The sequence below is a fragment of the Lolium rigidum genome, chromosome 3, assembly GCF_022539505.1.
Source record: "Lolium rigidum isolate FL_2022 chromosome 3, APGP_CSIRO_Lrig_0.1, whole genome shotgun sequence".
Taxonomy (NCBI): Eukaryota; Viridiplantae; Streptophyta; class Magnoliopsida; order Poales; family Poaceae; genus Lolium; species Lolium rigidum.
The window spans coordinates 344,293,979-344,311,929 of record NC_061510.1 but is presented as its reverse complement, the minus strand read 5'-3'; the positions used below and the strand labels follow the sequence as shown (position 1 = coordinate 344,311,929).

Sequence of the window (17,951 nt, the reverse complement as noted above, 5' to 3'; positions counted from 1 at the left end):
TCCACAATTCACAGCACTGAAGCTGAAGACATACAGGAACAGCTCGCATTGATGACTGGGGGAAGCGAATCAAAACTGCTATTCGAATTAGCATCTATAGGGATGCTTTACATAATCAATGATCTGAGAGCATTTCCGTATGCTGGCTCAAGAAATAGCGTATATCTAACACAGACTACAGAGATCCCCAAATTACAGATCAAAAGTAATCATGCTATCACTTCTACTTTCTCTATTTCATTTTCAACTCCATGTGTCTCCTGGTAAACGCTTTCGATACCAACTTAGTGAAGTTGTGGAGAAAAGGTGCACAGAGAAGCAATAAACAGAGCTTCCAAAGAAGGCCCTTTTCGTAGTTCATCAGCTTATGCACCTCTTTCAAACTCTCCAGGAGGATAATAATGGATGGTCAATCTGGGACAAAGTTTGCTACCTCAACCAACTCAAAACCTTTAGAAAATCATGGTCATCTGCTATTCAAACCACCGCCTGTTTGTGTCCGGGTAACATAGGAGAGGCGTGACGAAGGAATCAAAGGGGCTTCCTCATCAACTACTGCAGCTTCTGATGCCAGCCCAACAACAGTTTCATCATTACTGTCCATGGAACCATCAGGTTTGTATACGTTCAGAATCTTCTTATCCTGAAAGAGGAAAAGGATGTATCAGAAACTAAAGGCAACCATTTCGTGACCGCATTGATAGCAGAGCACATATATGATACAACTCGTAATCCTGAGTGAGCCGGACTGAAACTAATCACTGACTCACTGTAGACTAATAAGGTATTTGTGACCAGATGGGTTACAGAGCACCCATATACAAATTGGAACTGAAATATCTATTAACTGTACTGGAACCTAAGTGGTAGAAAATGCATACCACGTGTATCTAATACTAAGATGATTGCTGTCAGGGGTTCAAATGATTGCAGAAGCCAGTCAGATTATAGAAGAGCAAGAATAATCTGAATAAATAGGGAGATAAAAAAGCAAGGCATGTACAAAATGGTAAGACAACAAAGGAGTGAAAAATAGATCTCTATTCTACAGCTCCATATGTCATGTGTGACAACACGATGCACATGGGCAGGGCAAGACAATGTAAATTTTATACTTGCGGTGTTATACGCAACAAAGAACAAAAGCATGGACAGGGAAAAACATATGAAGAACATGATACACGAAAACTGGAACAACAATGCACTCTGAACTAGTGATATATCAAGACATCTGTTGATGAACATTCTTATTAGTTGTGTTGATAAACGTATTTTATAACAGGAAAACCAAGAAAGTTCACGAAAATTCAATGCAAAAACTGCAGTAAGATCTGTACTCTGACCTTTGTAGCTCTATCAGGAGTGCTATCTGCTGGAAGTTGACTTGCTCTCACATCTTTCATCTTCAAATAATTGTACATGACAACACCAGAGAGTGCTACACATTAAATTACTACAAGTTAATGATTTTAATCGCAAAATACATATTTAAGCAGGCATATCAACTTATTGTTACAGTATCCACTTGTGAAGGATCTCTCTAAAGAAACTGAATATATAATTACCAACGGCATATCCAATTATGTTGAGGCTTGTAATGGTAGATTCAGGAAAGATAATGGTCGAGAGGGCGATAAGTATCCAGTCCTTCAGAACTCCTGCAACTCGGATAGTGACTGCTCCTGTTCTTCCAATAACTAGAAATATGGATATGTTTAATGCAAATGCAGAAAGTGCATTCGAGAAAAATATCCAATAGTTGAACTGAATTGGAGAGACATCCATTTCTGGCTTTTCCAGTAAATACCATGGAACAAATAGGAAGATGAAACTGCATGAAAGAGCAAAAAAAGTTATGAAACTGCATTGTACAAAATTACAAGGATTTAGAGACATAAAGAACACGCAATATTTAGTTATATTGCAGAACAAGTTGCATACTAAATGACTTGTACTTTCACGAAACAGCAGTGCATATGGTCGGGTTTCTAATAATACAACGAGTCCCTTGTGGAACAAGCTGCGAGAGTTCATACGTTAAATTAGTATCGTTTATCATATGCATTAAATTATTAATTAGGCCATGTTAACATAAGCCTAATCTAACATATTGCCTCATTTATTATGAACATTTAAATTTTGAATCACTCAATATAGCAAGTTAATATATCACTTTATTACTGAATAGGCTTGTAAAAGTTCACATGAACCTACCAAATGGGTGTGTTGCATATGTACAATCTACTAGAAACATTACATGATTCCAGAGTTTGATAATATGCCTAAAAGCGCAAGCCCTTGGAAATTTTCAGCAATTAGTACAAAACTACTGATCCAGTTTAGAATATGCCGTATTTGGCTATCAATACCATGCTAAAACCAATAACAATAAGATATTCTAAAATTTTCGATGTCTATATTACAATGGTAGCTGCATGGCCTCAATATCTTGTCACCTCAGTCTTTGGTCAGCATCTATCCAATTATCAACCAAGTATTAAGAGACATTTCTCTTAAACAAATGCAACATGAATTTTTTTTGTCTTTTTTTTACTAAACAAGCTCGCCAACTAACTTATTTGAGAGTTCCTGTTTGCATCATACTTGTCATATATCTTACAGATATTATTCAGATAATTCGATGTGCCAATAAAATGAACACTATGTGACTCAGAAGTTCTCTATGGTAGTCCACAAAGCTAATGGTAAATACCAAAATGACAGTATTAACCCCTTCGACTCAACAAAATTACATATCTGTCTATGTCATTGGCTCGTTGCTATCACTCACAGGATTTAAGAAAATGCCAGTACTCATTTTTTGGACAAGTAAACAATAAATCTCTTATTGTACAAGGATTCTGCGAGAGTGAAAACTGTAATCTCAATGATAGTTGCCAGACACTATATCAACAAGAAAGTATTCACAATTTAAGATACAGTATCTGGTACCTGCAAGGCGCTATGTAATACAGGCTTGTAATAGGGTTCAGGGTTAAACCCTTTTTTTGGAGGAGGACCTGTGTCAAGACCAGCCGGAGGGCTTCCGCAACAATGCCAGTTACTTGGTACAATGTTCCTATTACGTTAAAATGAATCTCGCCATATGATGAAACTACAACACCAACACTGACCAGCAGCATGTTCAAGAAAAGGTCCCGTCTTAATTTGTCAGTACCACATAGAACAGCCATTATAAATGTTGCCACGGGCACTGCATTTCAAATTAACTCAAATCAGTGCCACGGCATAACGGCAATAGAAGGAGGTGCGCAGTAACTTACTCAAAGCCTTGAGCATTTGAATAAAGGCAACTGAAATATACAAGTACGCTGTATTTCCAAACCTGTAAAACAGACAATAAAAATTAATATTATCACTGTATGAATATTATGAGAGGGAGAGGCATGATTCAAACACCTGATTTAAGATAGCTCTTCGGGAAAGTAGCAAAATATCATTCAGTCATGTGCAATAAATATTAAATAATGTCAGAGCTTCAGAATGAAATACTAGTAGTAACTCATACTTTGCAACTCACATTTTACTGTCAGGCATTAACAAAGTTATAATTGGTATAAAATGGTCCGCTTGCAAACATAACTAGATTAAGTTAAAGCAAATAAAGTAAGCACTGTTTTGTCCATACAGCAACCAACGTCAACTAAGTTTACTATTTGTCACTAATTTCACAGGGTGATGCAAAGTTACATTATATCAGGCAAACAATGCAATAAGACAGGCTGACAGAAAGAACTTCACAGTGCCTGATAGGTTTGCAAACAACTTGCTGACACATAATCAATTCAGAGACAGCAATTAGGTGGTCACAAAACCAAGATTGCAAGTATGTGATCTGTGCAATATTAAGTCAAATAATTTTAGATGTAACACTATTTTAGGCATATATAAATATGCATAATACATATATATGCCTGCATGGGCTTGCTTTTGTGTGCAGCAATATTTGAAGCCTTTGCGAAACAAAAAAGAGATGGAATACAATTCCATATTTTCTGCAATTAGCTTACCAGAGGCTTGACGCAAAGAATGCACTAATTGGAATTACACTTGTGGCGTATCTGCATCAGGGGGGACACGAATGATTAAGTCATCTTGACAGGTGCAACTTCACACAATGAAGAAACAGAAATAAATACTCTTACATTTGGAAAGTCATCTTGACAGGTGCAACAACCTGCATAACCAAAATAGCAGCGACTCCATTAGCTCCTCTAGGAAAAAACAAATGACATCACTCGATAAACCAACAATTCAACTAAAGCCCGTAGGCTCGTAGCCCAGGATTTTCTTTTGGGTTCTTGCAAGACCAACTGCTGCTTGATACTAGTATCAATTTACATGCCATTCGGTTGAAGCAAACCCACTATTATTTGCTAAGTAAGAGACGGCATAGTAGTATTTAACAGGGAGCATCGAAGGCTAAAAAACAAGGAAGTGGCATGGAGAAGCATACCTTAAAAACACGGACTAGGAAGAACGTGACAACTCCAGAAAATGCCATGTGAATCATTGTGAGGGTAATGGGGAAGGGAAATTTGAAGTACTTTGGAGATAGTACCCACTGCGAGGATAACAAATCAATTAGATAAAGAGCACAATAAGTTCACCTCTCGTAATGAAAATTACATGCATAAGCAAGCACATAATACGAAAAGAAAATGCAAAGCTATGGATCTGCACTATTAGCATGGGAAATACAGGATTCCTCGAACTGGATACATTACACATTAAAGCTACATTATACTTCAGACTGCCGACAGTGTGATGTAGCAAAACATTGGCTCACCAAACAACCCAGAAAGCCTACAGAGCACTAGTGGCATTGCAGTAGACCGTGCACCAAACTAACGAATACGGACAATAAGAGTAGCAACGCGGCAAGCACTGGTACTAGAGTTGGTAAACTTAATCCACACTGCACCTAGAGGCGTGGAAGTGCGTAAATACTTGATAAATGGAACTGGAACAGGACGGATCTTAGTTCATCGTGACATCACTTGCTCTGCTCCGCCACTCAGCGGGCACAAAAGGATTTCCCGGTGGCCAAGACAAAATAAAAAGCAGCGCGCCAAGGGAGAGAAGACGCACTTTGTTGAACAGGATGACTCCCGACGAGAGGCAGATGTAGATTAGCAGGTAAAGGTAGGTCAGCAGGAGCTGCCGACTGATCATCATCGCCGTACCGCGGCCCGCCCCCCGGGCCGGATGCGCGTCGCGTCCGGTGGGTGGGTTGGCCGATGGCGGGTCCAGGCGTCTCTGCAATGGAAGCAACCGGGGCCGCGGCGGAGCGCCGGTGCGCCGGCGAGGTCGGTGGAGGGCGGCGCGGCGCGCGATCTGTGCGGCCCCTTGTGGTGCGGAGATTGGGGAGGAGATCAGCAAGAGGGGTAGAGGTGAGATACTTGGAGAACTCGGGTGGTTTTTCTGCAAAAGGTGAGTGAACGCTAGTGAAGTGGGATTTCGGGCCCCAGATGTCAGTGGCTGCTTTTACGGGGTAGGTTTAGCGTCGTTTGTTTTTGGAGAAAACACAAGGGAATGTAAAGCGTAGACACGACCCGCTGTGCGGAAGGATTGTCGCGCGGATAACAGTGCAGATCTGCTCCCGAGCGTCTTAGATTAAGATATCTGTACAAACCGGTCACATGACCATCATTTTTCAGATCCGTCAAGTCTTCATACCATCCGCTAATCTGCACGAGCTCAAGTGTTGTAAAAACGGAAAACTTCAAATGGAGACCGAGCTGCACGTAGTGCTTTATTTTCGAACAGTCGGAATTTATATTTAAATTAAAAAAAAAATTGAACAAAATTTTAGAGATAGCCAATATTGTATACTACAATGGTGTAAAATCTCAATACAAACTACTTTATATTCTATGCTACACAAAAATGATGAATACTAACAAATTTTATAGTGAATAGTACATATTTCAAGATAACTAATTTTATCAGATTTTGTCAATTTCGTGTAGCCTAAAAATACAAATCAGTTTGCATTGAGATTTTACACCATTGTAGCATACATCATTGGCTATCTCCACGATTTTGTTTCAGATTTTCTTGAAACATTAAAATATGAATTTTGTGTCTTTAAAAATAAAAAGCTATATGTAGCTCGGCCTCTAAAACACCACACTCTTGTAAAAACATCCTATATTACAAGACGGAGGAAGCGTATAGCTTGTTGAGTTTGTGTCGAATATTTTTGTACAAGTTGGGTTATGTTTGACTCTGAGTTGTATTAGATGTGGATAGGTACAAGTAGCGTTAGATTTGGACTCTTGTAACCTAGGCCTCCTAAATAATGTGAGGGGTGCCACACATTGTAACCTATGATGACTTGATAGCAGCAGGCGAGCAAAGGGAGCCGACGGGTTGTGTCGACGACCAAGCCAGCTGGTGCAGCGGTATCAATGGGCAGGAGCGCGCGTAGTCATGCCCCGCAGGGTAGGCAAGGTGTCGAACTTCGTTAACAAATCTTGGTGTCGTCTTCATGCTGTGATTGCTTGGTTCCTCGGACTCTTGTAGGGTTTGGCTGGTATATCACCACTGCAGAGGGTCTCAGTTTACGCGGACGATGTGGTTCTGTTCATCGGAGTGGAGGAGAGAAAACTGATAATGGTCAAGGAATTGTTGGAGTTGTTCGGTGGCGCGTCATACCTGAAAGTATATTACAGGAAACCAACAGCGAATTTAATCTGGGGAACAAGGGAGGATAAATAGAGGGTAAGATTTCACCTTCAATGTGAGATTGCGGAGTTTCCGATCAAATATCTAAGCCTGCAGCTAGCCTTGAGACCTCTCACAAAGGCAGAGTGGCAACCGGCTCTTGACACTATGTTGCATTGCTTCGGCGTGGCAGAGGGGTTTGATTGTCAGAGCGAGGTGCTTATAGTTCTCATCAAATCGGTGGTCACGACAAGAACAATCCACCAACTGTTACTGTCGGATGCCCCGGTATAGCTCCTCGAGGAAATTGTTAAGTGCTTGCCTTCCTTATTCTGTACGGGGAAGAAAGTGGCTAATGGCGTGCAATGTTTAGTTGCCTTGGAGAACATTTGTATGCCACGAGAGCTCGGCGGGCTAGGCATGAAGAATTTGAGGCTGCAGGGTCTAGCGCTTAGGGTAAGGTGGGAGTGGCTACGTCGCACCGATCCATCATGGCCTTGGCAGGGTTTACTGATGCTGAAAGACTCTGAGGTAAGACATGTTTTTCATAGATGTGCCAAAATTCAGATTAGGAATGTCTTCGATGTGATGGAGATTTTCCCTGGTGGTGATGCAGGTACCACTAGGATCATGAATAGATGGAGTGCGGCGGAGGCTTTGCCGGAGCATGCCTGGGTAGATGATATCCACGACAGTCTGACAGTTGAGGGATGCGTAGTGTGCTAGGCTTTGGGTCACGCTGAGCAATGTGGATAGAGACGAGCAGCTTCCTGATAAATTCACTTGGCTCGGTTCGAATTTAGGCATTTACTCCGCAAAGGCAACATACAAACTATTTTGTTAGGGAAGAACGAGGTTCGTCATGGCGACCCCAATCTGGAGCTCCTTTGCACCACTGAAGTGTAAAATTTTTAGGTGGTTGGCGGTGCAGTACAAGCTGTGGACATCACATCGGAGACAGAGGCACGGGCTGCAAGATCAGACAGATGTATGTTTCACTTGCCTACAGGAGGTGGACAACGTGGATCACACCTTGGTGAGGTGCAGCAATACAAAGGTGGTCTGGCATGCTCGACTGCTAATCTCGGAATCTCATGGGAATGACATTCTTGAGTCTTGGTGACTCGGCAGTAGGAAGCTGGTCAGGAAGGAGGATAGGAATTCGCAAAAAAAAAGGAAGGTGGATAGGAGGAAGTTCGATAACATGGTGATCTTTGACAGCTTGGATGCTCTGGAAGCAGCGTAATGCCCTTATCTTTGGTAATAGGAGGGATCAATGTGGGAGGGAGAGAACACCGAGTGTGAGAGTAGGCTTACGTGTGGAGTGGAGCTAGTGTGAGTCGAACTGATTGCTAGCTATAAGTCTCGGTTATCTCTTGTAATTGTTTTTGCTTCCCTTCTATAAAAATATGGCACGCGTTTTGCGTGCCCTCGAAAGAAAATCTACCATATCCGTTCTAAATTGGTTGACGCGATTTTGGTCAGATTTAATCTAGATACATACACGTTTTTGTGTGTAGGTTCGTTTATTTTAGAAAAAACCTTGCATCAAATAGCTTGTAACAGAGGGAGTAGCAATTTTTTTGGCCACTGCGGAAGAGTAATTACTTGCATGCACATACGAACTAAAAATTAATGTAATCTATAGATTTATTTTATGATGGTTTTGATTCTACGTGTAGATATTCTTAGAAAACGCGCTTACGTACGGTGTGGTGGATACTCAGTCGTGTGTGCACGTGTGTGCGCGGCTTCCTTGTACTTGCACAAGTGACAAAAAAAACTAATGCCGTTCGTTCATAAAAAACACAGTTCAGTCTCGCGATCACAAGGGAAACCATGCCCTGGCGTGGCGATCGGGCAGAAAGATCAACAGAGTTTGCGATCGAGTTTTCAAGTCCGCTCTGCCGTCAACTTAACTGCCTCCCCGCGACCTGGATTTGGTCAGTCCCCGTACAGTACCCACTAGGAACACTGATATTCTACAGGTCTGTACTCAAAGTCGTGTCATTCGGTTATATTCTTGTCAGATATCTCAATCTACCTGGACTGACTGGCTCCTAGCACCGGCCGTAGTCAATGCTTTGCGAATTTAAAATTTAAGAAGAGCCACTGCACTCGAAACTGTCCAAAAACGTGCCTGGTGGACGAAGAAAAAGGTACAGCAGTATCATTGGGTGCTGATGGGATTGGCCATTATCAGAAAATGAGATTTGAACCAGCACCCATATCGACCTCGCCTCTTTGGCTAGCTACGTGGTACAGTACAACCTATTATTTGCGCAGTTTACACTGCCTTTACATGCCAAATTAAGGCTTCTCCATGAGTGAAAGGGGTATATAAAATTCATACAGTATAGTTTATATATAATTTCCTCGACCTCAAAAAAGATGGCGCAGATGTGATTTTTTTTTCGAAATGCATCAAATAGATGCATACAGCTGCTTTATAACCTTATTAAAGTCTAGTTGCGATTTGATTAATTTTGGATATATGAAGACATGATTTGGCATATAGAATTATAGATACATTCCAATTTAGAAAAATTTCCGAGATTCTTTTTTAGGATGGAGGAAGTACTACACATACCTTGATCAATCAAATTAAGGATGCACGTCCATAGTCCTCCTATGGCTCGAAATACTTATCACATGTTCAATAAATCTATACATATTTTAGCTCATATTTTTCTTGATTCTACGATAAATATTTAGAGCTGAGCCAGTACACAACTTAATTTAAAGTGAAAGTACCTTAGTAACACTATCACTTCTTGGAGTGGCTAATTTTCGTTGAATGAGAATTAACTTAGTTGTTAGTAAACTAATGTTATTAAACCTCAGTCCAAATATGATTGGCACGGAGTAAATAGTTTGAGTCATTTTTTCTACTCAGTCCCAACCAAATTTTTCCGCTCCCTCCGTTTTAAAAAAAAAGAGCTAGTCAAATTTATTTAGATACGACGTATTTAGAAAAAAATTAAGCAACTTTTTAAAGACGTATGAGTACTAAGATATACAAATCTGATGCATGGTGTAATCATAATGGCTCTGAAACAGGTAGCGAGGCAGGAAAAGCAAAATATGCTGATTCATATTAATTGATGCTAAAATAGATATATCTACAACTAAATATATTCAGATACATCTGTATTAGCGTTAAGTAATACTTCCTCCGTCCCAAAATGTAAGACGTCTAAGGATTAGTTAAAAGTCAACGTTTTTTAAGTTTGACCAAATTTATAAACAAAAATATAAACATTTACAGTATTGAATCAACATGAATAGATTCACCATAAAATATATTTTCTTAATATATCTATTTGATATTGTAGATGTAAATAGATTTTTCTAAATATTTGATCAAAGTTAGTAAAGTTTGACTTTTGACCAGTCCTTAGACATCTTACATTTTAGGACGGAGGGAGTAAAAATTATAGCGGTCAGTAAAGAGTGGCTCAAGTGGCCCCCGGAATTTTTATTCCCGAGCAAAGTACCTGTATGAAGACTGACTGCCCCTACCGTTCCGCATAAGTTAACGACCAGGCCAGGTGGCTCTCTTTGCGGTGGCTCATTTTGCTCACTCGTTCCACATAAGCTTACAACGACTTGACTTGGTAAATTTTTTTTTGCTCAAAATAAATACCCCGTTAATTAACGGCTCACGAGACCGGGTCTCACACGCATCCCACTCTTTTTTGCTTGTTGCATATATAAACGAGCTCTCAAATCTCAACTCTCAGCCTTCGCAGTCTCGCACAGATCAAACGTGAGTTGCACGCGCACCGAGAGAGAGAGCGAAGCACTGATCGGTCTAGCTATCTACTACATGGCGTCCCGTCACCGGCGCCACCACCACATCGAGGCGCCGAAGCCAACATGGATCGTCACGCTCAAGACTACTCCGCCGGCGCCGGCGAGGGACAACTCCACGAGGAAGCTCGCTGCGGCCGCGTACACACCGCCGCTCTTCCTGTCGCCGTCCGTGTGGCAGAGGGCGCAAAACGGCAGGAAGAGCAGGGCCGAGGGCGGCCGTGACGACGCCGGCAGCGTTCCGGAGTCGCCGAGGATCGGCTGCATGGGGCAGGTCAACGGGATACGGAGATGTTCCAGCGAGCGCGGCCCGGCCGCGAGGAGATCGGCCTCTAAGCCTGACTACGCATGCGGCAGCCTGAGCCTGGCCGGGCTCATGGCGGGGCTGTTCGGGCGGCGGAAGGGGAGGAAGGCGCGCGCCTACTCCAAGGTCACGGACGTGCCGAGCGACTCGTCGTCCTCGTCGGGGAGCGCTCGGGGTGCTTGTGCACCAGCGGCGGTGCGCCGGTTTGACCCGCCGTTGCCGGTGCCGACGGTGAGACGGCCCGCGGTGGAAGAGAACGCCCCCAGCCTTTGGGAGCGGCGGCGCGGCGGTGGCATGGCCCTGGAGGGTCTTCAGTTAGCGTAGGATCGTGGCAGAGTTCAGTGCGGCCGTACGTTAGCTTGCTGCCGAACAAAACTAAACTTCACGCTTGATTGCAAATTCGTCACTACTCTCGCATACGTATGCGTATAGCGTTGACATGCTCGCGTTTCGGGACTTAGGTAACTTCTATGTATACCGAATATGCAAATTCATATTCAGTACAACACAAAGATGTTCTAGAGCTTCATCATACACATGGTCTCTACGCAATCATAGGTACCGTGTTTGTATATGCATGCATGATTTAAGTGTAACTTAGTTTTGATTCCAATGAGAATTGAGTTGGATCTTGTTCAATTTTAAGTCAGATTTACATCCTAATTCGTGCAGTCCTGGAGCTATATATGAGCTGCAACTGAAAAAATTCAGCTGGATCCGAAAAAAATACTCACCAGCAAAAGAAAATTCACGTAGCACAAAAATGTTGACGTGGTAAATTTTTTTTTACGTAGTAGTATAAAAACGTGGCGAGTATATATAGAGTCATGCTCCCATCTTCCACGTTTAGTTGACTTCTATTGCTGGAAAACCCCTACTCCCATCTTCCATGATGGTGTGTGTGCATCAATTTAGTTGACTGGTTGCCGCGCAGTATCATGCGTATGAAATTACTGTATGCTACTATTTCCACAATGCATAGTATCATGTAGCAGTATCATAGACTAGTTATATTTATTGATTTGTAGAATCTTAATACAATATAAAATTGTGTACAAGATTTTGTTTAGGTTAATATTTCTAGTACTATGTACTATGATATGGTATCTACCTATGATACTACTATCATCTCTTTCTTCATTAATTGATGTGACACATCGAATTTTTGAATGCATGTAGTGCATGCATGTAGTTATAACTATGAGATCATTAAGAAAATACCAGTTACGGTACAACATACCTCCTCATCTCTTGTTTGAAAGGTATACATTCTCATGTTATAAATCACATTCTTACTACTCCCTCCGTCTATTAATAGATGTCAGGAGATTCGTTTAAATTCGGATGTATCAATACACTAAAAAAGTGTCTACATACATCCCAATTTAGACAAAGTTTTGACATCTAAAAATGGACAGAGGTAGTACACTATTTAGTTTGCATCTTTTATTCTTGAAGGTCTATATCACTACTATTGAGATTTAATAAAAATAAATCATTCACAATGGATGCATGACCATAAAATTCTCCGATTCCAAAGAATAACCATCTCACAATAAACACAATCTTGATATAAGTTTCATGCTTAATTTAGGCACCAAATAACAATTATTTAGAATTATAACTAATCCTAAAGGTAGACATAGAGGGAGCGTGCCGACGATGACCACATCAACCTTGGAGCTATTGCCAACACACATCGTCACCTAGTTCCTCGCTAGTCTTCGTTTATTCCGTAATTTCTATTTTGAGTTACAAATGTTAGCCACCGAACCAGTATAAAATATGCAGGCACTAATCAGTAGTAACATACACATCAATAACATGTATATCAAATATATCAAATTGCCAGCTTTCTTATCTGCCAAGTACTTGGGGTTATTGCGCTTCAGGTGACCATTGCCCTCGCAATGAAAGCACACACTGCCAGGCTTAGGTCCATACTTGGGCTTCTTCGTGAGAGCGAGAACGTGCTTCCCACCCTTCTTTCCCTTATTGAAACCCGTGGCTTTATTGACCATCAACAGTTGATGTTCTTTCTTGATTTATGAAAGGATCAGGGATTTACTTGCTCATCCCCTACATGTTATGATCAAGCATGAAGCCTTTGTAGCTAGGTGGGAGCTATTGAACCTATCAGTGTTAAGATCATCGGAGATCTTGCATCCCAACTAGTCAAGACACTGAGTGTAGCCCGTCATCTTAATGGCATGCTCACTGATAGAGTTGTGCTCCTCCATCTTACCTTTGAAGAACTTCTATGAGATCTCATATCTCTCAATGCGGGCTTGAGTCTGAAACATGACTTTTACCTCTTCAACCATTTCATAGGCACCATGGTGTTCAAAATGTTTTTGGACTTCAGGATCGAAAGATGTAAGAATGGCATACTTAATTATTGTGTAGTCATCACTTCACGACTCATAGATATTTGCTTTGTCCTAGGTCGCTTTTTCACCGGGAGGGTCACGCCATCACCTAGCGGTGCATCGATCACATACGACTTCTTAGTTCTTACACCCGGTGAGAATGATCCTGACATTGGGGTTCTAGTTGTTGAAATTGTCCTCAGATTCTTTCAATTTTGAATCCAAAATATATTGTATACTCCCTCCTAGATCAAATTTGGACTAAATTGAAGGAAAAGTTCCCACAATTAGTATGTATCAGAGGGAGTACAAACAAACACATGAATAAGCAATCTTGAGTTGAGAAAGCTAGTTAGCTAGAAGTATCAACATCAAGCTATTGCCGCAATGGCAAGGCACTTGGTTCATTGGTTCAGTCTGCTCGAAAGGTTTTGTGTTCGAATCCTTTTTTTTTTGTATTTTTCATGAAGCAACAGTGTAGTAGGCATCGGGAAACTATCAACCAACAAAGTCCCTTAACGTTAAAAAGGTAAATTAAGCAGAAATGGATCAAAAAGGCAAATAGCCCGTAATATCACAAGTAAAAAAACCCAAAGATAGTACACGTTCTTGTAGACACTGTGGAACCATTGGCCTGTAGCATCCCTCAACGTTAACAAGGTAAAATTAATCGAAAGTGACTGAAAAAGGCAAGTAGCTCTAATATCATGGGTAAAAACAATCAAAGATAGCATACGTTAGACTGACATTGAGGACCCATTAGACAGGAACGTCTCTCAACGGTAATATGATAAAATTAAATGAAAATGATGAAAAAAGAAAAGTATTCCACAATATTATGGGTAAAAACTAATTAAGATACCTCACGTTTCCTGTACTGACTGACTGACATCGAGGACCCATCAGCCAGAACCCTAAACAGATTAATCGGGAAACGTCAACCAGGCCGAAACACATGAACAACTGAAAAAATGCGCCAGAGACACTTCCATCGTGGCCCCACATAACTCCCTACAACGCTTGGGTGCCAATTTGGGTAGACTTGACACTCCCACTAACCGGGCGACCATCTCCGACGTTTTTTCCAGATCCGTGGCACTAAAGGTCCTCCAAAACGATTTTTTTGTGATGTACCACGACACGAACAAAAATCGACCACCGGCGGCGTCCAACTTTGTTGCCCATGGCAACTATTTTTGTACTGCCTGTTTTTGATTTTGGAGGTTTGAGTTCATCCTTTTATTGCTTTTTCATGTTATTCAAAAGGATGATTTATTTTTCCATTGAGATGCATGAGTGAGCTCAATTATAGTTTCATGTTTTTTGCACATCGATTCCTCATCCAAAACATGACAAACTGTTCTTGTTTTTATATTTTTCGCAGATTTTTTACTCCAAATGGGGAAATGGAATTGTACATTTTTTATTCATGTTCCAAGTGTAAGGTCATTCTTTTGTTGAAGAACATGTTTCTGGGCTTCTTTTTATTTCTAATGCGAATAAGGGAATGCTAGGAAAATAGCTTTATATGTTTTCCTCTTTTCAAAGTTTCAGGTTATTTCTTGTTTGAAAACATGTCTCTGGCTTCCTTACATTATTATGGGAATAGGAGAAACTGTACAGATTTTTTTTAACACTTCAAAATATGTTTTTGTGGTAGAGGGAGCATATGTACCCGGAAGCCGAATTAAATTTACGTTAGTTACATATAGTGTTTGGTGGACTTAAACTCGGCTAGTCGACAACCCTTACTCGTGGCAACTTTTTTTTAAAAATGGGGCGGCGCCTAGCCTTAACATCAATCGATGCACATAACCTTTTTTATTTATTGCAAGGTTCAAAATATCAAGTATATTACACCTATACTTTTGTTGAGACATTTATCAACCATCTAAAAGTGAAAAGCAACATATATCTATTCAATTTCGACCCTTCTAATGTGACGCCACCTATTAGCCTATAAAAAGAAGTCATGTGTAACCGTTAGCAGCCGGTTGCACCCAGTAGTCATAGTTTCTTGCTGATCCTTCAACAGAAGATATGCCCATTGCTGAATCTAATGTGCTATTCATCGAATAACCTGCAAAAAATTAGTTTCCTTTTATTTGTTAAAAATAATACCATTCCGACTTGTCCAAATGAACCAACATAAAGCTGATACTCCAATACGCTCTATCAGTTTTGTTAACTCCGTTAAGCCAAGCCAGTTACCAAACATATTAGTAATATTACCAGAAGGAATTATGTTGTAAGTAAAATAAATCATTCACCAATGATTTTAGCAACATGAGAGGAATAAGTGTTGCAAAGTTTCTAATTCATCACAAAAATAACATTTTTGACACTCATTTCAATTAGGTTTAGCTAGATTATCTTTTGTGAGCAGCACTTTATTATTAAGGAACCACATAAAAAAATTATCCTCGGAGGAATCTTTAATTTTCACTAGTTACGTAGAAATTTAGTATGACCATTCATCAAGTCTAGGTACATGTATAAATTTAACCGAAAACAAACCTGATTCAGTAAGTTTCCAAACAAATTTGTCTGGGTAGCTAGATAACCTCATCGTCATTGGGAGTTGGCATAAATGAATCCATTGATTCCACTTATACTCATTAAGTACGTCTAAAATTGATATTAAGCGGTGTTTGTGCCATCACAGTAGCAACCAGAACATTTTTCTGCTGAACAATATTATATAACAACGGATATTACGAGGCTAAAGAAGTGTCATCTAACGAAACATCCTCCAGCGAACCAAAGATCCATTACCAACTACTCCCTCCGGTCTCTTTTAATTGACTCAGATTTAGTACAACTTTATACTAAATTCGAGTCAATTAAAAAAGACCAGAGGGAGTATAAAGTAACTGCTGCTCAAGAATTCAGACTTAACACGAATGAGCCTCTAGGCTCACTACGGGAGAATTGCCGTACGCCGACGGCCAGGCGATGTGCCGACGGCCAAATGTCAGGGCCGTCGGTACAGGCTGGATGTGCCGACGGTCACCATCGGCACAGTTCTGACCGTCGGCACAGGACCAGTCTAGCCGTCGGCACAACATTTTTTTTCCTTTTTTTCCACTACAGACCTGTGCCGACGGTTTAACCGTCGGCATAGCTTTTTCCTATTTCTCCATGACAGTCTTCAAAAGAGCATAACTAAATCATTATAATTGAGAAAAATAAGTATAATATATCAAATTTTGCAGAAAAAACAAGATCTATCATAGAAAAATATCAAAAATGGAATATTTCGAATCCTAAATAAATTTTCTTAGAAATGAGCTATAATGTTCGAGGTTTCATGGCTTTCACACACGCCAAAAATGAAAAATAGTCGCTCGTGGGTCGGATTAGAAATCCACGTCAGGGATATTGCCTACCATCCTAGGGCCCACACACGTGCAAAATATGACCTCGTTTCGGCAAATTATGCCATGCCGAGGCCGTTTCCCACCTCATTTCCCCTGAAATCCATAGAACCACGGACGTGATAGCTCTTTTCGTGAAGGGTTTTCCAAAATAATTGCCACATCCCAATTTTGACAAACGGAATAGTTACTATGACATATAAAATGACACCACGCGGCTCAGTGGGATTTTTTGACTTTGTTCAAATTGCCATCTGGCCAAAACAGGCCCCCCCAGGACATGCGGTATCGCCGTACCGGGCGTGCGAGTGCACCCATTCGCGAAAAAACTAAACGGACAAAAATTAGCACATATAATGATGCGTCGTAGAACTAAAAACATTTTTTCCGGAATTTCCGGAGCGACGGATAGTTGAGCCCTAGTTCAAATTCGGTCAGTTTCCAGCGGATTCGGCGGGACACCGCCGGAAGCCGCATGGGTTCTCAAATAGCTAACGCGTGTACATGCCATGTGATAGGTGGTGCGTAGGTGGTCTACTATCATCGTACGGAGGTTTCACGTCATACTAAAATGCGTCCCATGTAGCTGCTTCACAAATAAAAACCGTTTTGGCACACTAAAAATGAAACGATGGTCGCCCGTGGGTCGGATTAGAAATCCGCACCCGGGGTCTTGATTCCCATCCTAGGGCCCACACACGTGCCAAATATGACCTCGTTTCGGGAAACTATGCCATGCTGAGGCCGTTTCCAACCTCATTTCCTCTGAAATCCATAGAACTCCGGACGTGATAGCCCTTTTCGTGAAGGGTTTTCCAAAATAATTGTCGTATCCCTGTTTTGACAAACGGAATAGTTACCATGACATATAAAATGACGCCACGCGGCTCCGTGGGATTTTTTGACTTCGTTCAAATTGCCATCTGGCCAAAACAGGGCCACCAGAACATGCGGTAGCGCCGTACCGGGCGTGCGGGTGCACCCATTCGCGAACAAACTAAACGGACAAAAACTAGCACATATAATGATGCGTCGTAGAACTAAAAACACTTTTTCCGAAATTTCTGGAGTGACGGATAGTTGAGGCCTAGTTCAAATCCGGTCAGTTTCCAGCGGATTCGGTGGGACACCGCCGGAAGCCGCATGGGTTCTCAAATAGCTAACGCGTGTACATGCCATGTGATAGGTGGTGCGTAGGTGGTCTACTATCATCGCACGGAGGTTTCACGTCATACTAAAATGCGCCCCATGTAGCTGCTTCACAAATAAAAACCGTTTGGGCACGCTAAAAATGAAACGATGGTCGCCCGTGGGCCGGATTAGAAATCCGCGTCCGAGGTCTTGCTTCCCATCCTAGGGCCCACACACGTGCCAAATATGACCTTGTTTCGGGAAACT

General features: G+C 41.3%; 1 protein-coding gene across 1 annotated transcript; it reads right to left on the bottom strand.

Moving 5' to 3' along the window:
* Positions 1-5,238, bottom strand: LOC124700200 (probable sugar phosphate/phosphate translocator At3g17430). Its single transcript, XM_047232366.1, has 9 exons — positions 5,113-5,238; positions 4,478-4,585; positions 4,167-4,198; positions 4,032-4,082; positions 3,285-3,346; positions 2,953-3,214; positions 1,566-1,831; positions 1,344-1,438; positions 1-643 (listed from the first exon to the last, which is right to left on the bottom strand). The coding sequence occupies exons 1-9, from the start codon at positions 5,197-5,199 to the stop codon at positions 467-469; spliced, it is 1,140 nt and encodes a 379-aa protein (XP_047088322.1). The 5' UTR covers positions 5,200-5,238; the 3' UTR covers positions 1-466.
* Positions 5,239-17,951: the final 12,713 nt, after the last annotated feature.